General features: G+C 41.1%; 1 protein-coding gene across 1 annotated transcript in view; it reads left to right on the forward strand.

Moving 5' to 3' along the window:
* The window catches only part of AFF3 (ALF transcription elongation factor 3), a 320,158-nt gene that overhangs the window by 138,128 nt on the left and 159,239 nt on the right, over positions 1-22,791 (forward strand). The window contains exon 4 of the mRNA XM_085054866.1: positions 10,328-10,372. Within this exon, the coding sequence (XP_084910992.1) occupies positions 10,328-10,372 (45 nt within the window). The remainder of the gene's footprint in view (positions 1-10,327; positions 10,373-22,791) is intronic.

Raw genomic sequence — 22,791 nt, forward strand, 5'->3', positions numbered from 1 at the left:
AAGATTTGACAGTTGTTTGGCCATTATCAGGAAACTTTTGCAGAGTTTTTTTGTGTGGTGTGTACATACATACATGCATGTACATGTATCCCTTGGTATATATATTTATACCTTGATGTGTACATGGTGTCATGTACATTCTTAACTAGAAGGAACTTACATGGTGAGCTCTAAGACAGCCAGCCCTGACACTTTTGTTGAAATTTTATGTGCCCTATTAACTGCAATACCTTTAGAAAGTACTGGTTTCAGTCATTTTGCAGTGAATGTGCTCCCATCAGTCTGTCAGTGACCACAGTATGGCTGGATTTTTCCTTTGACTTCCAGGAATGCTGAAAGCACAATAAAACTCTGCCGAGGTTTTCACTGCAGCTTGAAGAATTGTGCTATTTATCAATTTCCATGTGGATTTTAAGAGAATCCACCTGAGCTGACCAGAGGCATCAATGGATTGATTTCAAGATGCAGATGCATACAATTTGTTTTTCTTTATTGATAATGGTTTGGGTTTTCAATAACAAATTATAACCCTCTTGGGCAAATAGGTGTCCAGGTCATAATTTCCATGGCCAGCATATGTTTTTTGCATTCTTAGAAATGAGACTGAGCTATCATTGTGAAAACCATGTCAGGCTCTCTTGCTTACACAATAGACTCTTTTTTTCAAATTCTCAACTCTGATCCATATATTTTGTGAAGCAGTTGTATTCTGTGCAAGTCAGGGAAAGCAGTGCAATATAAGTGTTCTAAATCACAATCCAGAAAGGAAAGGAAAGGAAATGTGCATCATCTATGCCCAGGCAAGGTAGGAAAATGGTCTAGCTCTGCATTTGCAAATAGGTTATTTGACTCTGCTGGCTTTATTGCCTGATGCTCCCTGGTCAGACCTGCTCCATCAAGGGTTCTTGATGCTGGTTGCCCTCACAATAGCAGTTAGAGTGAAAGACTGAGATTTATTTTCTTGGGGAGTAGACACTGTCAAAGCCAAAACTGTCAGATATTGGTGACATGCCTAGACTAGAAAAAGGCATTAGCAGAAAGCCTCTGGTCTCCAAATGGGATTTTTTTACCTGTTGAGTTTAGATCAGGTCTCAGTCTCTAAAACTGAGAAGGCTGCTTGCAGCATTAGCAATTAGTGAGAGGTTGTTTCTCCCCAGGAAAGCTTTTTAATCTCTGTGTGTTATGGGAAATAATCCAGTGTTACCTTCTGGAGATACAGGATGCTGTTCTGTGTTTTGGGCTTTTGGCTGCTGCTTGAAGATCCTGTAATCCTCTTTTAGCCCTCTGTGAAAGCCTTTAGTCTTACTCTTTGAAGGAGGTATTGGGCAATGCAACATCCTTGTTACCCATCATGACACAAAACACCCTTGTGTCCTTTGTCCTGTCCTCAGCTTTGTTAACAGGATGGTCATCCAGATTTTTGGTAGCGTTTCAATGTTAATATCTTTCCTTTAGGCTTCACAGAGATGTTGTTTGGATGATGATTCTTCCTCATGTGGGGTTCCATTTCTTATTGCCTCCACCACTGCCCAAAGGTGGATTTTTCCCCCCATGCACTGTTTCTAAATGGATGTAAACAGGCTTTAAGGAACACCTGGTGGATGTTACTCTTTCCATCAGCACTCATGTGCAGGGCCTTTCTTCCATCAGGGGCCTTTTGTGGGAAACATTTCTCCAGAGTTCTGTACTGTAAAACCTTCTATCCATAAGAGGTTTAACCCTTTATGCACAACAGTTTGTAATCACATAACCTTTAGCTCAGTGGGAATGAATGCCAATTATCATTTATAAACAGTTCCTCTCATTATGCGCCTATTTATGGCATCTTTTATAGCTTGCTAATTGCAAGCACACAAAACAGAAATGTTTGGAGTTAAATAATGTAAACAGGAATGTAATTGATTTTCATGTTGAATAGTTTTTATTGATTTATCATTAATTAACACTTTTAAAGGATCTCTTGACAAAGTAATCAATTTAATTTATTGAGTGTTATACTAACTGATGCTAAATTCATATTAAAATTCACAAAAATATCAACAGTTCCATAATACCTGTTTTTCTAACTGTTGCTGTTATACAGGTGTTACATATTCTCCCCAAACAAACACAGACAATATATTAAATGCAATCGATCAAGCTCAGTCCAGGTCCCAGCCGACAAATGTCCACATCACTAAAAACACCACATTCCAGTTGACATTAATTGGCCATCTGTGCAGCAAGGAGGAGAGGCATCTAATGGGGAGAAAAGCTGATCTCTGTCAGTCTCAGAGCACGATCCTTGGGTGGGCTCTTGAAGGACTGCACTGGCTGAGGGAAGAAGCCTGTGACTCAACTAAAAAGCCTTTCATGCTGCAAAACCGACAGACCCTGGTGTCCTTAATGGAAACTTTCTGACAAATAGACCACTGTGTCAAGCAGCAGTAACTTCATATGTTTTGGGCATGCATACAGTGCTGCAGAACATGTAATATGCTGAAGACATTTCCAGAGGTCTCCGGCTTTTTCCAGTTTTTTGATGGGAAGCAGCGACTGTGGAGTCCATTCAGGGGGGTTTTGATAGCATTTTCGTATGTCTAAGTAACCTTCCTCTACTGCTATCTTTACTGAAAGCACAGGTGACTTACTCAGAACCTCCCAGGACCAAGCATCTAGCAAGGAGTAAAATTGCAAGTTGCAATCTTCATTATCACCAGTCCATTATATTTTTCAAATGAGTAGTAAGAGAGTGTAATCACATCAGGCCCTGTTTTTTCATTAGTGAAGAAAAACATTAATATACTGTGACATGGTATTGATTTGATACAATCAATCTTTCCCAATAACAATAAAACCTTTATATTTTATTAATAAAACAATGCAGTTCATCTCCATTACAGCTCCACTTTATTGTTCTGGGTCACGGTGTAATTCTGGCATGTTTGGAATTTTATTTTTATTAATATAATGTAAAAGCCTGTAAAATCACTCCACTGATCTGCCAAGAGGTTTCATTCGAGGCTCCCAAGCATCTTTTACTAGATGAAATGTTACTGCTGCAGCTCCAGTCATTGATTGTTCGATGACCCTTAGGGGTGGAGAGAGTGGGGAGGGTTAAGAAGGGTTCTTGGCCTTTAATTGTCTTGATTTTCTTTGTGGTGTGAACGCTGGGACTTGGACTCAGACCATCTCATCAGTTTGATGACCTCTCAATACGTGGCCTGACCCAGCCCTTCCAAATCTCCTCCAAACTGGGCTGTAGATGTCTACGACCTGGTGGAGCTCCCAGCAGCCATCCAGATGGCAGCCCTTCAGCATCGTTTCACTTTCTGATCCTGGCTTTTCAACACTTACTTCAGGCCAGGCACTGCATGGACAGGAGGCGTCTCAAGCTCTAGGACAGGCCATGGGCACATATTGGTGGAGATACACTCTGACATCATTTCCCTGCTCTTTTAAAATCAGAGATTTCAATATGGTGAATGGCTTTACTTACACATCCACAATGCATCCATCTTTACCTAGACACCAACCTGAGCCCCAGGTCTGCAAATAAGGCCAGCTCAGCCTAAGGCTTCTCTATCTGCAGATATTTTGGATTCATCTTCTTTGATTAGCCAGAACATATTCCTGTTTGTGGTACAAGACTGGGGTGTCATGATATTCCAGTTGTAGTGAGGCTCCCAATTAGTACAGTCAGATTCTTTTATTAAAGCAAAACTGGATGACTTTCATCACTTGCTCTCTATTATTTTTTTTCTTGAAATAAAATCTTCTTTAAACCTACTCGTCTTCCCTTTAGAACCAAGAACAGTATTGCAAGATCCCTTGGTAGGGAAAATAATTCCCCCCAAAAAAATGAATGCTCCATTTCAAGAGATGGGTTTATTAAAGGTAACAGTTTATTAACAGTGACTGTGAAATAGATGAATTTAATGACTTTAATTAGTGCAACACTTTCTGACACAGACCTTGAGGAGAATTTAGCTCTCCTTTCCCATCACCCTCCTGCACTTCTCTGTGTCTAACGAAGTGTCAGCAATTCCTCATAGTAAAACTGAAACAGCTCCCACTCACAGCAATGCAAAGCACAGGAGAAAACTACTGCATCAACAGACCATGGCCACAGGCACTCCAGTCAGTGGTAAGGCATAGCATGAGTGCACAGTAAAGCTTTCAAATATCAGGAACAGAAAATCAAGCTTTCTGAGCTGTCTCTTTCCTTGGTCTGATGCTACACAGCTCAGTCCTGCTTGCCTGCATCCTCAGGGAGAGATTAGGAGTCTTCTTCACTGAAGGCACAAGCATTATTAATGCCACCCAGTGAAATGAGGATGACTACAGTGTGCCATGGCTCCCTGAAGTCCATCCCTCTAAAAGTAGATAGAAACATTGCTAGTAGGTCTCACATCACCCATCAAGATTTAAAAGCCATTGTTGTTAGAGAGGGAGAAAAAAAAACATACAATTTTTAATTCTTTTCTGGTTTTTCCTACTCAGTCTGTTTTTTCTGTGGGATGTTCCAGATGTATTAGTTTGAAAACAAACCAGTGGGAGATTGCAAGTCAGGATTACAATTTAATAGGAAAATTAAAAAAAAAAAAAAAAGTGCAATAATAGCAGGAAAAGCACTGACGAAGTCAGATACAGCCTGACACCCTGTTAGTCAGGGTGGTGGTAGCAGTCCAAATGAAGTCGTTCAGTTGAAACAGTGATCCTGTGAAAGGTCTGGTCTCCACCTGAAGGTCCAGTGGTAACTCTTGTCCTCTGGGAATCCAGTAGACAGGGCTCCCTGTGCTGTTCAAGGGCCCAGGTTATATCCAGGTGGGAATGCTTGGCTCCTCCCTCCTGGGTGGAGCATCTCATAATAGGATGAGATAATTCCATGAGTCATGTGGTGGGTCCTTGATGGCCCATTGTCTGTTATCAGGGGTGAGTCACAGCAGCAGGTAACAGCTAATGACACACAGCTTGTGGTAAGAGAATACTAAATACATCTATATTGCAACCTAGGACATAGGTTATCAGAACTGAGAATGTCTGCATCCAGGTTCATTTTGACCAAACCCATTTTCATTCTTGTTTGAAGAAAATGTTTTCTTAAAGTACCAAATTCCCAAATTTAGAGAAAAACATTTGATATTTTGGTTTAATGACTTCTTGGTTTAGGACATATCTTATTCTATGATGATAAATTTTATTTATATTTTCTAAAATCTGTCATTGAGGTATTTTGACTTGATCAAATTTTGATTTCTCAACTGAATTGAAGAATGCTTCTTAAAATTTCATTTTTAAGGTAATGATATGACACAATTGCATTTTGAATGGGAACATAGCCAAAGGGATAAAATCAAGTAGGTAGCCTGCACCTCAGGTCCCCATTCAGAATGAAAACAGTGCAAAAAGTGGGTATTTCCTGAGAGGCAAAAGGGTAAGTTTTTCACTAGGTTGAGGTCCTTTTTACCAGCTCACCTTTCCTGAGGTTCAAAGTCCTACCTTTTCTCTCCAGAGCAATGTGGGCTCAGCACAACCACTCCATAAAAGAGCATTTTGGAGGATGTAGCACATGTAAGGAAGTCAGTAACAAGTTAAGCCCTGAATGTTTAAAACCCTTTCCTGGACTTCTGCAAATGACACCTCCCCAAAAGTCCTTTACACAGCCTGTCTATATTTTGACAGAACCCCCAGAAATCACATCTCTGGTCTCAGGCATGAAACCCTCTAAAATTCCAGCAAATTCCACATCTTGAATATGTTAAGATCTCTTTAGAGAAATGATTGAAGGGAAACTTCTTTGAGGGTTATGGCTCTCCTTAACCCAACAGGCAGAAGCCACACTTACAGATTAGTAAAAAGATAAGGAGTTTACTTCTTCATACTGGATATTCCTTTCTAGCAAATGGATTGCATGGAAAATGTTGTATATACACATGTGTGTGTGTGTGTGTGTTGCCTGGCAAAGAAGCATTTCTAAAATGCTTTCAGATCAAGGTTCATCAACGTGGGCTTTTTTCCCCATTTTGTTTTATCGTGGGTTTGGGTTATTGCCTGCCAGCATTCAGTGCCTGAAGCTTCCCCTTAGGCCGCAGGAGAAAACCTGCAGCCCCACAGTGAGCAGTGCTGTGCCGTGCCTGTGCAGCATGGGACAGACGCGTGGTTGTCACTGTCATGCTGTGGGTTGAAGGTGACACAGCCAGCCTGGCTCCCACTGAGGGGAAGAGGATGAGTATGTACCTCAGGCTTCTGGAGATCATACTCATGCCTAATTGATATTTGAGACAAAAGGCCAATAACTTCTGGACACTTTTTTAAAACACCCAGCATAGTCCAAATAATGACAGCACCAAAAGCTCATCATAAAAATCTCTTGGGCTAAAATGGAAATAGATACTTGCAGAAGATTTTTCTTTTTTTCCTCGACACAAGGATTTGAAAGAAGGGAAAAGTGTCACAAGATAGGCAATTCCTTTCAGAGAGGTTTCTTTATATATCTCCATGTGAAAGCTCTTGGTAAGGGAAGAAAATGCTCTGAAATAAAATTCGTACAGAGGCAGCTTTTTTTTGAAATGACATCCCGTTTGCCAAGAATTCGATGTAGCCTTTAGTCAGCCTTGTTTCTTACAGTTCTCTGTGCTTTGCATGGTAATTAGCTGCTCGTGTTATCAGCAGCGCGATGCTCCCGGCTATTTCTTCAGCAGCCACCGCCGTTATCCTCGGCGGCAGCTCCTCGCATCCTCCTGCCAGACTGCGCGGCAGCCGCCGCTGTGCAGATGTTCGGCGTTCTGCAGGCTGTGCTGGCTGAGTGACGAAGGGAATGGGAACAGCATCGCAGCGGAAAGGAGAGGCTGAGCCCACTTTCCCTGACAGCTCTCCCAGACTTGCCAGTATTTCGCTGATGGTCCACTGGAGGTTCACTGAGGCAAGTTTGTTATGACAGATCGCAAAACAGAAGAGGAGACAAACGAGACGGGTTCATCAGTGTTAGAACAAACACGGGGAGCAGCTCGTCAGCTTAGTTTGCAGCAGCAGCCTCAAAACCTTTATTTTGTTTTAATTTAATTCTTAAAAAAATAATTAAACTTTTGTTGCACAAGTGTCCTGTGGCTGTGGAGAGGGAGTGTTTTGCAGAGGCTGCCAGCCCTGCTGACATCAGCCTTACGCGGGAGCTGCGTCACACAGCCAGAACCAACGCACTAGTGCTCGGATGGGGAAGCCCACTGAAGCAAATAGCGTGTCAAGGGCTCTGTGCTGTTTGTTCCCTGCAGCTAATGCAAGCCCTTCTTTTAATTCAGCTCTCAAGAAACATTTACCAGCTTGTGGTTATTTATGTTTTGTTCATTAAACCATGTCCACGAAGTTAAATTCAGGTTACCAGATTCCGGGGCAGTGCGTGTTCCTCTATAATGTCAGTAGGGATGTAGTGGAGAAGAGCTTATAAAGTGAGAATTAGGGGTCTTTTCCATGCTGACATCTACAGACACTTTTCAAACCTGAGGTCCCATGATAACATTTTGCATTGTGTTTTATGGTATCATGACCAACCAAAAAAAAAAAAAAAACCAAACAAAAGTCCCCAGACCGTATGACATTAGGTTGTTTTCTGTATGCAGAGCATGGTCCCTTAATTGCCTTGTCCTTGTTTTAGAAATTTTTTTATCAACAGTAATGTTAACTTCTTTGCAAGTATTCAAAGCAAAAATAAATTAAGAAATTTACATTTGGCACTCAAAAGATTAAAAAAAAGAGGAAAATATAGAAATGGAGGGGCTTTTCCTCCAATAATATATCAGTTTTGCATATCTTGTCTTTGGTTTTGTGCTTCCAGCTTATTTTTCATCCTCTGAAAGGCTCTGATGATATGGAAACAGAGATGAGAAAAAGTTTTTTACTTCCTGCCCAGAGAGATATTGGAATAGAAAGAAAAGCTGAAGTTTTAGTCCTAGGGTAATAGAAAGCAAAATTTCTTGCTGATGAGTATTTGCGGACTTACTTCACTACACTTCTAAGAGAGTTATTTAATTTTGTAACAGACTCTTGTTCCCAATCCTAGTCTGAAATAGTCTGTTGCCAAATTCACATTCAGTATTTTTATCCTCACAGAGAAACAGAGATCATCATTTTATCATATGTTCAATGTATTCTCTACAGCATCAGATCATATGGTCATCTCATCCCTTCTTCTGTAAGATGGCAGTAGACTAGAACAGAGGGAAGGGATGGGAAGTAAAAATGCCCTGTAAGCAAGGCACTCATGATGAGGGCTTTAAACTCTCCACTGTCGTTAGTGGGATAAAAAGTGAGTAGACTGGGGCTTGAAGAAGGAAGGGGAAAAATAGATGGAAACACATGGAGAAGAGAGAAATAGCAATTTTCTAATATGAATTTTTAAATTATTAAATATCCAGAGATTGTTGTTTCTCTCCATCTTGCTAGGTTCACTGGCAACGTGAACGCTTGTCTTCCTGCTCCTGTGACAGGAATATCACATATGGTGCTGTGCAGCTCCTCAGGGGCAGGACTGAGGTCAGAACAATGCTATCTGCCCAGGGCTGCAGCTTCTCTTCAGCATCCATATATCAAATATGCGTAATTCTTCAAAGTCTGACTTCACCACGTGTTTAGTACTTTTGCCTTAGAAATCAGTGGAGTAATTTGTAGTGAACTGTAAAGCTGATGGACTGTGTTTCACCAAGAAGAGTTAATGTGATTCATTTGTTTAACAATCAAGGGCCATATTCAGCAAAGATTTAGCAGGAGTGCAGACAATAAAGTACTTATGACTTTCTATGAATTGGCATGAAATAACAGCCACAAAAAATTGCAAAACATAAATTGTTCTTTTGCATATGCATGGCTGTTGTTCTCCTGACCTTGCTTACAGCTGGTGGGCTTTAAGCAGCTGAAGATCCAGACCTCTTCAGTCCCTCAGCTTAGACTGGGGAGTGGTGGTAAAAGTGTCTAGAACCTGGATAAATTGTCCTGTGCTATCATTTGGCTGTAGTAGGCACAGAGGTGTCTATTTTTGAAAGCGCCTTGTGATTTTTTGGGGTGCACAAATACAGATGTGGTAGAGCAGTCTGATTTCCAGATGAGAAGAGCCCACCAGTTCGGAAAATCAAATTGCTTTAATATATCTCCAGGTGCACACCTGAAAATTCAAAGTGTCCAGGTGTTTTTTGAAAATGAGAGGAGAAGACCAAGCTCACCTCTCTGCTAGTTCTTTGGGTACAGTAATTATTACACTGATTTTTTTCTACCCTCCCTTCCCACATGGGAAGACCTCAAGCCCTAGTCCCCTGCTTCCTGAGTTAGTTCTGTTCTGCAGAAAGAAGATAAACCTTTCTTTGGGGGATTGTCATGGTGACAGTGTGGTGAAGGAAACGCCCAGACAACTTGGTGGATGCAGCAGCCACCTGTATCTTGTGGAGAGTTGTAGGAGATGGGCACCCCCTTGCCATCAGTACTCCATCCAAGGTGTGCCCTCTCTTCCTGGTTGTGCTGGGCTGCACAGGCAAACTGTGGGCAGAGGGCAGGACAGACAGAGTGGAGGGAATAAGGCTAGTGTCTCACACTGCCTCGTCCTTGCTGGCAGAGGTTTGGGTCCTAATGAACACCCAGACTGAGCACGTAAGTGAGGCACAGCCTGGATGGTTCCTGCGGGGGAATAACTGCCCTGCCAAATCTCTGATTTCCCCTCTCCAGAGTGGCTCTGGAGTGAGTCATACTACTTGGGAGAGTCGAATTCTTCTGCACCCTCAGTCCCACAATGTATGGGTGGGTTTGGAGTTGGCATTTTAGGAAATCATAACTTCTCAGGACTGCTGTGCCCATGCTCGGTGTTGCTGCCTCTGTTGCAATCTCTGCAGTTCTCCCCTTGGCAGCACAGGGGCTTCTACCCTATACCTCCTCAGACTTTGCACTGACAGTGTCACTGCAGTCTCTGCTGCACAAAGGATGTGGAGAGGTGTTATTTATTTAATATAAATAAATACATGTTGGATCCATGTACATGCAATAACTACTTTGCTTGTGGTTACTCATACGCAGTAAGCCAAAACTGCAGGAACCACACCCAAAAGTGGTGTGAATAAAGTCCTATGAATTTATACAAATATGTTGCAATCATATGTAAACAATGTAAATCTTGCATCTTCCTGTGGTGCTGATGGGGAATAATTTGAGAATTTTAAGCAGTGTAACTTTTCAGATGCTGCAAAGACTTGGCCTCATTTTGAAACTGTAATAGAGGTCGGAATATGTTTCATGTGACAACCATGTCCTCAGACCTATTTGTTATTTCTTTTTAAAACATAAACAATCTGTCTTCTCATTTTGTTTACAGGACAGTGGAACAGGAGATAACAGCTGCATTGAAGAAATATTGCGGGTAGGAATCCTGAAAAACCATTTTTTTTCCAGTCCAATTTTGTTTGCTCTGAAAAGACAAGAGAATAACGAGAACACTGCAATTACTGCTGTTGAAATTTTGCTCTTTTAGATTGTCATCTTTCTAAGGAAAAAGTAGGCAAAATTATTTCCTCATGAAAAATAATTGAAAAATCTGTGAGAACAGCCTTTCAAAGCCTGTGGATTTCACTGCTACTTTATGCTAGTACAGCTGACCTTCATGCATGGAGAAGCAGATAATGGGATAAATTATAAACTGAAATGTACAATGATGTTTCAGGTTTACAAACCATGCAAAGTGCATGTTTCCATTAATCATGACTGTCAAAAATCTTAATTTTGAAGGGAGGTCTAGAAAGGTCATTTTCCACCTGGATTTAATTATGTAATGTCATTATTTTCATTATGTCCATTATATAATGACAATGTGCAAAATCTGTAGTTATTTCCATATTTCATTATTATTTCTTTTATCTTAGTAATTTCTAGTTTATTTTCATGGAGCAAATTAATACACATCCAGACAGATCTTGGCTTGAATCAACTTGGATATTGATTATATTCTGTGGCAGATAAATTTATAAACAATGAAACTTTACTGTAATATTTTAACTCGTGTTCATTTTGGTTCTTTTTCAAAAATGATAATTCAATAATTCACAATGCCTAAAAATCTGATGTAATAGTGATTGAAACACAAAGCAAGGTAGATGGAATGGTAAAACCTCCCTATTAGTGTATGTGCTTCTACCTCTTGGATATCCCTCCACCCAAATATTTCTGATGATTTATAAACCACAGGGCTATAAATATTTGGTTTGGAGATTAGAAGTGCATTAAGCCTGCTGTTCCTAAAGGCATTTCTTCATTCTCCCTCAATATGTTAAATGCAGCTTTTAATTCTTAAACTGGACAAAGAGTTTACCGAAGGGTGATGATGATGTATTGCTTATGACTTCACTGGCAGAGTTTTTACTTAGCTAGCATTTATAAAGTAGGCTTTGTTAGGACTTAGGTGCATATTCAACAAGACTTAGCCACAGTCCCTGCTGGTTTTTTTACAAATTAGTAGCAGATATCATGAATTTGTGCCGTGATGTGAGGCTCAGACTCCCGTTTTTATGCAAGGTTTTTAAAATGAACAGAGAAGCTGATCTTCCTCCTTTAGGTTCTGCAGCTCAGCTCATGCAATTAAGCAAAAAGGTGGAAGAGGCACAATTCCTTCCACACAGAAGAAGATGGGTAAGAGACCCCATCTGAGAAGAAAAAAATACACTGTATGACTAGAGTAGTAGTGCATCTCCAAAACAATTAATACAGCTGCAGCTCACTCTTTTTTTCCTTTGGAATGTTCCTCAAGAAATATTTTTGTCAAGCTTCATGATGGGTAACCTCACCAATCTGCCCATCTTCCATGTCTGCAAACGGGGCATCACTTTCTGTTCTGAACTTCCTTGTGTCTCTGTGTCAAAAACGACACATAAATCTTCCAGGCTGTTACTCTATAGTGTTTCTGGCTGAAGCTCTTTATTCTCATGGGTGTGAGTTTTCGGTCCAAAATTCTCATTATGCACTTTGATTGCAACTACATCCTTTCCTAGTTTTTGACAAATGCAATGTTACCCACCTCCATTCATGCTGCTTGTGCAGATCATTTTCCTAGCTTGACATCTTGCCCAGAGACATTTGTCTTTACATCTCAGCACTGTCATCTCCTTCTCTATCACATCAAGTTCAGCTATTTGTCTCTGATTTTAAGGCCTCCAGTCCATGCTAACATATTAAATCCCACTTTAGCTTACCCAGTGATGTCAAAATGTTGCTCAGTTTTACATCAATTGGTTTCTCCCACGCTTCTCATCAGATCTGGGAAGAGCCTTGAAAACTTTCCCAATCAGCTCCATAGCTACCTCCAAATCCTCTCTTAAGGGGCTGCTTTTTTTCCCAAGGATGGTGGAAAACCAGTGGTGGGGTCAGGGCTCTACCACTGTTTCTCATGCTTGAACATTTTTGTCCTGATTGCTTCTTGTAGTACTCTGTCGGGGCAGACATATCCATCTGCTCTCTTTTGTACCGAAAAGTGGATTTTCTATGTCAAGGAACTGCTGTATATTACAAAAGCAGTGCTTAGGTACTCTCATAGTACAAATCCAGATCTTCAGTGGTTGTTGTTACTGATAATTACTGAAAAAAGCAACAGTAGTAATGTGCCTTTGCTGCTCACTCTGTAACTTAATGGCATCAAGACATTTCCATCCCTCTCCATGCCCTCTTTTTGTCCTGAGCAGATCCATGAAGTTGTAACACAGATTTTCTACTTTTCTGGAACAGACTGTTTATAAGAAATGTCATTTCCATGTTTGTGTTGGAGGTGCTATTCCCAGAATAAGGCCAAAATTTAGCTTCTTTTTGGACAGAATATATGAAGTTGCTATACAGGTGCCCAAAGGCAGACAATGAAAATCCACAGCAGCTGCAATACTTATGTTCTCCTCAGAAAAGATGGCTGGCATGCTGGAATGTGTTTATTACATGTTTAAGGGCCTCTTCTACTGTATGAAGCATCAGCAAAAGGAAGAAGATGCTTAAAAGTCACCCTTTTAAGGAACATTACACCCTATTTTTGCTGTCTCTTGCACAACACAAAGTAGAAAACATCCTCTCTTTCTAGGTGATGTGTTCCCTGCACAAGTCAGGCTGTGTCTTTTCCATGAAATGGTTACTTCCATGGCATGTCCATATTTCCTCAGGCAAGACTGAGGGCAGTAGTAAGTGTGCCCCAGCTCTGCTCCATCTGCTTCCCTGTGTTCCCTTCCCCCAGCAGGGGAGAACAGGCAGGTTTGTGCACAGACCTTATCGTCCTCTGGTTCCAGGATGTGGCCATGGCCAGAGCTAACATATGGACTTGGGCTACAAAATCAATTTACGCATGGTTTTAAAATCACCAAATCTGATTTTGAATTTATAGTCTTTTTGCTGTCTGCTGCAACACAGGTTGCCACAGCAAGTCTAGCCTTTTTTGATGTTGTTTTACTAAATGTATCAGAGTTCTGTAGACTTTGTAAACTGACAGATCCTTCTGCATGAAACTGCAGCTTCCAGCAAAAGCCCCCAAGTACTGAGACACAGAATCCCTTTGAGTCCTGAAGGAGGTTGATTAACAAGACAGTAACCCTGTCGAGATAGGAGCTGTTGCAAGGTCTCCTGTAGAGTTTATAATCACTGCTGGAATTCTGAACCTTATCTAACCCCATGCAGTAATTTATAGCAGCTTCTTCAAAGTGCACTGACTTCTCTGTCCAGCTGCAGGCACACACTTTGAGGATGGAGAAACTTCTAAGAGAGCCTTCGATGTAAATAACTCCAGTAAGACCAAGTTACAGATGTAATGTCAAAACATGAGAGAAAAGCCTCATTACTTGCTAGTTGAATTAAAAGGCAATTCCTTGTGAGCTTTGCATTGTTCATGGAGGACATGATAGAAAACTTTGAAGTGGAAAATAAAAGACTACACAAATATCCTTTATTCCAGTGCGCACAGAACAGTTGCTGTGTGAGTTCCTGAGACATCACCAAAGCCAACCTATTCACTTCCTTGCTAAAACACAGGTTTGCCGAGCAAGATTACTTCTGTTCTGGGTTCCCTAGCACATCAAGGACATCAACATGCTGGAGCAAGTCCAGAGGATGCCACCAAGTTGATTACAGGGATGGAGCACCAACCTAGGAGGAAAGGCTGAGAGAACTAGGATTGTTCTAGGAAAAGAGAAGGCTTAGGGGTGATTTAATTTCAGCCTTCCGGTACCTAAAGGAAGCCTACAAGAAAGAGGGAGAAAGACTTTTCAGGAGAGTATGTAGTGACAGGACAAGAGGGAATGGATTCAAACTAAAAGAGAGCAGGTTAAATCAGATCTTGAGAAAAAATTCATTACCATGAGAGTGGTGAGGCACTGGAACAGGTTGCCCAGAGAAGCTGTGGCTGCCCCATCCCTGGAGGTGTTTAAGGCCATGTTGGATGGGGCTCTGAGTAACCTGGTCTCACAGAAGGTGCCTCTGCCCATGGCAGAAGGGCTGGAACTAGAAGATCTGGAAGGCCCCTTCCAACCCAAACCATTCTATGATGATTCTATGATTCTATGGTAGTAATTTTGGCTGATTTCTATTGGACTTTACTAATGTGTGAAACTGTGTATTTTGTTATGACTGGTGGGGTTTAAAGTCAACGTTTATTTTACTGTAGTAACTTCAAAGAATGGAAGCAACAAGAGTCCTGTCTCTTTACTAAGTTAACTGTTGCAACCAATATAGGATGCACTCTGAGAATATTTGCTATGGATTTAAGCAGTAAGGGAGTGTGTTGAGTGCAGGCAGTTCTTGATTTGTAAGGTAAGTGGAGATTGATCTGGCTATTCTTACAGTCTTAGTTGCAGCAGCTTTTTTGGAAGGAAACCCACAGGCAAGCTGAGCTTTTGATTGTTGAAGCGGTTCCTTGTGAATTCCCTGGATTTTTTTGTGTTGACATGAGCAATGTCATTGAACTGGGTAGAGACAGGCATAGTTTGAGTGTTTGGCCTACAAACAGTGTTTGGCTGCAGAATGCAAAGACAGCAGGAAGCTGATGGAGCAAGAGGAATGCAGAGAAAGGGCTGAAGAAAAACCAAGCACAGCCAGTTAACACAGAAAAAGCCACTACCTTTGAAATGGCATGGAGCAGTGGGGAGACGATAGACTGGGGTCTGCAGTGCAGGACAGATAGGTTCTTTGAGGGAAAATTGAAAAATCCATTCAGTGGATTCAGTGACAGGACATGGACTCCAGCTGTGAGCATCCCCCCCAACGTAGGATAACTCAGTGCCATGAACCTCCTGTCCAGGGATAAGCACCCACAGATGCCCTTGAAATAGGTTGTGACTCCTCATGGACACAGGACATCCACTTATGAAAATGACATTTTAAGTGTGGTGGCTTTGGCAAGTGATTTACTTGACTCTCTCTACCCTGTGAATCTAATTAGAGTATGTAAAACACTGCACTTCTTATTTGAGCAACATAAAAAAGAATGAAAACAGAATCTAATTCTGTATTTTTTTCCCTTCCCCACCTGGGATCCCTTGGCTCATTAGCAGTCTTGCTAATTCTTTAGCGGAAAGCATTAAGGATCGACCCATCAAATATTCAGGGCTTTTTTTCAAACCTGAACAGCCATATGTGCCATGAGATCAGCTGCACTCCATCAGCTGATTGAATTAAAACAAGAGCAGAGGTAAATTAGAAACTGTCTGCACAAGACAAATCCTGTGAAAACATGAAATTCTACCAAACACACTGTCACTGTGAATAAGCATCACAGTCAGTGAAGCACGTGTCAATACTTAGAGGGGAGAAAAATCAGTTTCTTAAAGGTAGGTTGTTAGTTCAACGACTGTGAACTGCTGCCTTGTAAATGTTAATGACTGTAAGATCCCACTGGCTGCAGATAAGCTCCTGGTGGAGTTGGACATGTGAAGAATTACAGAACACAAATATGGTAATCAGCAGAATATTTCTAAACACTCCTGTTGCTTTTCAAAGGAGAGGGAAAACCCTACAGGTGGAATGAGACCCACTTTGCTGCACAGTGCTTGTGCAATAGCTGCCTCTGCGTTAGCAGAGCACTTATTTCCAGTCTCATTGCTGGGAAGAAATTGCTGGGCAGCTTTAAGAGAGAGGTGAGACAGCCAGCCTCAGACCAGCACCTTCATGAAGAAATTCGGGTTGGCTGTTCTGACTGAACCTGGTGGGAAATTCCTGCAGAAGTTCCAGGAGGAACACAGCGACTTCAGGCAAAAGAATGGGGAGAGAAAAGGTATGGAGACTTACAAGCAGCCCCAGTTTGCAGACACTTGATTAGTCTCATTGAATACAGAAATACTCCAAAGTGTCAGAATCATATAAAATAATGCACCAGATGCATAAACCATCACTTTTTTTCCATTGCAATCTTTCAGAAGAACTTCCACAGCACAGCTTTGCTTTTAGTATCCTAAATTTCAGAACATTTAAAGCTTTATTTTGGCTGATGTATACTTCTGCATTTCTTCAGTGTTATTGTTTTTTTCTTTCTTAGTCATAAATTAAAGTCATACATACCCAAGTGTTTTTGGAAAATCTACCATTTCACTCAAGGCACTAAATCCCAGAAACACTGTGACAGAGTTTGAGCCATTTAATCCAACCTGCAGTGCTCACCTATAAACACTGCCCCTCTTACCACATGTACACCCAGCTCATTTGTACAGTATCGTTTCTGAGCAGTCACTGTACCTTTGTCAGCTTTCCTCCAGCCAGCCTGGGTACTGCTAGTGGTGTGGATAGCAGCACTGTAGAGCTTCTGCAGGCCCTGCCTGGAGATTCTCCAGCTTCTCAGTGAGAATTAGCAGTCCATACGATACCTTGTGCTGTTAGAGCAAAATTAGCAGCAGTAGCAGAGCTAAACATATTTTGGCTTTGTCCACAGAAGCTGCAGTGATTACTGGGAGCCATACCTGTGTACACCACCATCCCCTTGGCTCCTCACACCATGACAGCTTTCAGGACACACTCTCTGTGTGTGGTGCCTTGGACTATCTCTGTGTATCTGCTGCAGCCAGAGTCCCTCCATTACCTCTTTCTCCGTCCAAAAGGCTGGAGGGAGATTGCTTAATTTCACACATTTTGTCCCTTTTTGTGCTTCCTCAGATCATGACAGACTCTCTCCAGGTGATCTGTTACTTATTGTTAGCTCATCTGAACAGAACCTGCTCCACAGAGCAGGAAAATGGAACTAAAATGCTACACTAACAGTGGTAATGTCTACCAACTATAAATTAGTTATACATCAGCTGTCCCCCTGAATTGTCACTCTTGGATTTTTGCTGCTTCCGCAGTTTCTGTTGAAAATACTCTCTCAAAGGAATCTGAGGTTTGAAGTATGCTGTATATTTAAAACTTGAACACAGTAACTCTTGATGTCAGTTAATAAATACCACCTTAAAGAGGCAAAAGCTATAAATGTTTTAGTGGAAATAGGAGATCAAGCTAGAAACTCCTATGTGGGACTAAGACTTAGAACTAACACCACTCAAAGGTAATCTGCCTTTCAGTCTTCTATGAGCCAGTGCAGGATGTGGAGGCACACTCTGTGCCATTAGCCACCCGTGTGCTGGGGCACTGACATTTTCAAATACAGCAAAACCTGGTCTGGTTTGAATTGAATAGGGTGCTGCAGACAAAATGTTCTTTCTAGAACTGAAGTAGCTGGTGTGCAAAGGCTTTGTGTTAGGGAAAGGCAGGTCAGTATAAAAATGAAACACTATAATGCTAATTTGGTACAATTAATTTTAAAAATTGCTGTTTTGTAGTGAGTGTATATACCCTGTTATTTGACAAAGCAAGAGAGAATCCAGAATGAATTGTCCAGCCTCTCTGCTATACAAAAATAATACAGTAAAATACTTACTAATTTTTTCCTCTGTTTTAGAGCGTTTCACAAAGCTGGAAAAAAGCACAATCACCATCTTGTTCCAATACAGAGAAATGATTCCTTGCTATTAAGGGCAAAGGGCCAGATAGATCCTCATTTTGTATAACCCAGCCACAGCTCCTCTGAGGCCAACAAAATTAATACCAAAATAATACCAGAAAGGTTCTGTATTATCAGTCCTAACAAAAGAAGAATGAAGTTTGGGCAATGGCAGGTATGTGCACTGCTGAGAGCCTGGGGCTTGAGCCTTCAGCTGCCATCTGTAGAGAACAATCTAATTTCTATCCCCTTGGTAAGACTGACACAAAACAGATTGAAGCCCCAAGGAGGTGTGACTTGAGATGACAGAGCTCTTCAGTAAACCCTATGGTGACAATGGTTTCCTCCTTAATTAAATAGGCATTAAGGAACCAAACTGTCCAGAGAATTCAACTAGATGCTGTTATATGCTCTGTTTTCTATCCAAGGTAGAGCCCATTTTCTTTGCCACGTTTCCAGGGATGGTTATAGAGTAATGGAGGGAGAGGCAGAGGACTTCCCATGCTCCAAGTGTTCTGGGCTGCAGATTGGAGTTGAGGCTGCAGAGCCAGGCAGTCATTGCCCCACAGTCTCCAGTGCCTACAGACACAGCCCTGGTTTGCTCTGTCAGCCTGCAGGGTGACAGCCCTACTGCCATCCCCACCTGAAGTTGTGTCTCTGAAAACCTGCATTACTTTGAAATGTGGGTTTCAGTGGCCGACGTTGCACATATACTTTGGCCATGCACATTTTCCTGTCTCCTACACTAATATTTTCAGAAAACATTCTCTTATATCTAGGAAATTCCTCTGTGGTGCCTGATTTTCCGCAACTGGAGAGGATCAGTAAGAACTCTCCCATCACTGCCACATTTTGGTCTGACCCAGGATGCATGAGCTCTCTGTTTATGTCTGAAAGAGGTAATTTTCCTCATTTGGGAGCTGAGACAGATACTCTTTTGTTAATCTTATTTAATCATATTTAGGACCAACACGAGTTTGCAGTTAGCTTCACTTGGCAGAAAGACTTTAAGGAAATTGTGGGAGAAAAGAGGAGTCTAATAAAAGGAAATGAAATCACTTTAAAGAATATTCTATTGCAATGTCTGTACTAATAAGTAAAATGGACTAATAAGTGTTCTCTTAGCCTGAGGCCAATAAGCATTACATGGCTCATGCCCAAAAAGCTATGCTCTCTTACAGCCATGTAGCAGAGTGGCTTCACCCATGCTGCCTATTGGAAGAGACCCCAGACATGCAGGGATTTTCTCTGCAAGGGCTGGCCCCAGCCAAAACCATGCTGGTGTCAGGGATTTAATGATAGGCACAGCTGTGGGCTAGCACTCAGGTGTGATCCCCTCAGCGTCTTAGGAGGGATGCAGTCTAATTTTCTGTACAAGGAAGGGCTTCCTCCTGCCTTGTGCAAAAACTCAAAGACTTTGGAGAAAATCTAGCTTTTGCCAACAGAATTAATTTAATTAATTAATTTAATTAAAAATCTGTATTTTTTTTGCAATAATATTGACTATATTTAAAATCACCCTCATATAAAGGGCTTACATACAAGCTTCTGTTAAAAACCATGCAATTTTACATAGAAATTGCAAGCCTGTCACTTTACCCATGGAGGAAAAAAATGTTATTCAGAGTAATGACAATAGCTTGGTGGGAGAGGAAGTGGGCTTCATGCAGTAAAAAAGTTTCTCTCCAGCTGTGTGGGTTTTCCACAGGATTTTTTTTTCACTAATATTATCAAGTTATTTGTTATTTACTCATGAATGCTGTACAAATACTGAGCAAATCCAGGACATTTTTAATTTTTCTAGTATTGCATGTACGCATATGTAATGGTTCATTATAGCCCTGCATTTCCAGGGTATTCCAATGTGAATGAAAAGAGCCCAATTAAAAAAATTGTAGACCCTGATCCAACCTTTGTTGACTTCAGATCCTGATGTTGAATTGAGCACCAAAAGAGAAAATCATGCCTATTAAACTGAGTAAACATTTTCTTCATTTATCTGGGGGGCTTTTTTCTGTCAGAGAAAACTATTTTTTGCTAAAAATGCCAACCCTTAAAAACTTAATGAGTATTAATGAATAGCTGGAATAATTTAGCATGGACAAAAAGAGGGTAATTTTCCTTAGACATTTTGTTAATATGCACTGAATCCTAAAAGGCCTGTTCTCCTTGTGGTTTGTCAGAATAATTCTCATTTGAGGCAATAGGTACCAGGTATATATGCATCAATAGCAGAATAGACTGCTAAATATAGTTGCTGCTGCAGCAGCTGGTTCTCTCTCATGTTCATCAGATAGGGAAGCTTGAAGCTGCAGCAGTCTCACTGTACAAGAAGGACAATGCTTGAAGAAATTTCTTTCCTGGGAACAGAGACATGAACTCAGTTTTTCACTCTAGGCACATCAGACTTTTTCCAAGCAGATGGATAATGTCCATCCTGCTATCTGTGGGTCTACCACACAGAGACAAGCAGCATTCAGGCTTCCCTTAGCTTAAGCAAGCTACTCAAATTTGCTGCGTGCATCACTTTGTCCAGGCTCTGTGACCACTGCAGGTTCTGCAGGCTTTTCAAAAAAATAGGTAGTTGGGGCTTTCCCCCGTTAGCTGGAGAAGCAGCATGTATCTCTAGACAAAGCAATAAAGGATCTGCATGCTTTTCCTTATCTAAATTTCCCCATCATTTTTTGCTGTCACTCCTCAGCTCCCTTGCCTCCGAAGATGACATTTCCACCCTGTCTTCCAGGCTCAGCCTGGCTTTTCTTCTCTCTCCTCTCCCAGGCAGCAGCATCTTTCATCTTCCCTGGTGTCTCTCTGCTCAGAGAGCTGCCTCTAGGCTCTCTTCTCCTAAACAAGCTGCCTTTGTCTCTGGGCCCTTGGAGTCTCACAGGAGTCACTTAGGCTCTGTAATTTTTTTTTAAGACCTAGGATTAGTATCTGATATCTTTTTTCTCTTGTCTGGGATTTTCCACTAACCACTCTAGACCCCTCTGGAGAGGCAGGGAAAAAACAATGGCCCTTAACCTTTTGTTTTCCTTGGGTAAGATCTATTCAGGTGCTGATAATCTTTAGCCATCAACCTTCTCATGCACAGACATTAACTTCTTTTCCTTGTCTTCTTAGCATACGGAGTATAAAGCATTACATAGTAAAAAACAGCCATAAGGAATTCATAAATTATACATAGGCAGATTCCCCAAATCATCAAACATTCCCTTCTGTTAAAGATGTTCCCTATCAGTTATTTTTTCTGTGGTGTATGTACCTTTCCATATCTTGTCATCTAAGCTTTCATGGATTTTTTTCTTCTTTCTTGTTTTTCTTGTTTTTCTTCTCTTTCTTTCTTGCTTTTTTTGTTTTGTTTTGGTAATTTCAGTGAGTTCTGGTTTAAAACAAATCAACAGTAGTCTGTTTTTTTACCCCTGTCTCTGTCCCTCTTTGCCAGCAGAAACCAAGCAGCTTGGATTTCTCAGCTTAGATAGACGGACCTGGAGTGTTAGGTTTTGGTGTCCTTTCTCACATGCTTCATTTGTCAAAAGATAATTGAAAAGCCATGCCAGCTCCATAGTGGATGTGAGTACTAGTAAGCTCAACACATGCAGAAATGGGCTGATCCATGACTGCATCTTGTTCTGTTGTTCAAGTGCCTGTATTTTGGATGAGAGCCATCTAATTAGTAGGCAGAGTACACCATAGGAACCATTCAGGATTTGGGGCCAGCAAAAAGTACTTAGTTGTGGTGAAACCATAATTATATGATCCATTGCAAAGTGTCCTCAATTTTTCCACAAAAGATGTCACTCTTAGTAGGTTTTTAAGGCCATGTTTCAAATAAAATCTTACAAGTACAAACTTAGGTGTCTTTAAAATACATAACAAGGATTTTAAAGCATTGTTGGCTTGACAGATGCATTTTTATGAAGATCATATCCCAAAATAAAGCACTTTAAGAATCCTGCAACTTAAAGTATGTCAAAGTAAATTAAAATGGAGCAATTTTTGAGGTAAAGATAAGGAGAATCAAGTATTGAAGCCAGCAGAGGTAAAAGGGAAAATCCAGATCAGATTAGGTGCAGGGTCAGTCCAGCCAAGCACTGCCAGTGTGAGCTCCCCATGAAAAACACAAGAACCTCAAATATAAAATGTGATACATTATGAAGATCTGCAAAATGAGATGCCTGGTGTAGGAGAGCACTGTTGGTTCATGTGACTCCATGTAAACTGGTGGTAGCCAAGAGGTACTTCTCATCTCACATGTCTGGCTGTACAGCAGGGCAACAGACCTGCTGAAATCAGTCCACACCACCTTCCTGCACCCTAGTTTTAGCCCCAGATCCCCTGGATGTGTGGGTTGAAGGGAGTCCCAGTGTAGCTCAGCTGGGCTGTGGATCTGAGCAGTGGGAGGACAACGAGGGTGGAAATCAAAATACAGTTCTGTAGGTGAATTCAGACTAAGCCAGAACGAAATTACTATGCTCCTGAACGATCCATTTATCCGTTTATGTCATTTATCTCAAAATAGAATTAAGGTGTGAGAAAGCCTACAAAATGCACAACTGCATTTCTCTGTAAAATTACAGGGTTTCTTCTATTTGGAATAATGACTGTAGATTCCTCAGTATCATGGATACTACTTAAGGTCACATCTACCAAAGCATGTTCAAAAGAAAGTTCAGACCTTTTGTGTCTGACACATTTTGATTATCTGTCTGGAGGCAAGGCTCCTCATTTTGATATGTAATGAATAAAATGCACAAGTGGAAGGAATAAGGATAATGAATTTGCAGGATAATTTTACTAATTATCTTGTTGCTGATCATAAAACCAAGGCTCTGCAAGTCAATCCTACCACAGCTATTAAT

The sequence above is a fragment of the Lichenostomus cassidix genome, chromosome 1, assembly GCF_008360975.1.
Source record: "Lichenostomus cassidix isolate B80296 chromosome 1, HeHo_3.0, whole genome shotgun sequence".
NCBI classification, from domain to species: domain Eukaryota; kingdom Metazoa; phylum Chordata; class Aves; order Passeriformes; family Meliphagidae; genus Lichenostomus; species Lichenostomus cassidix.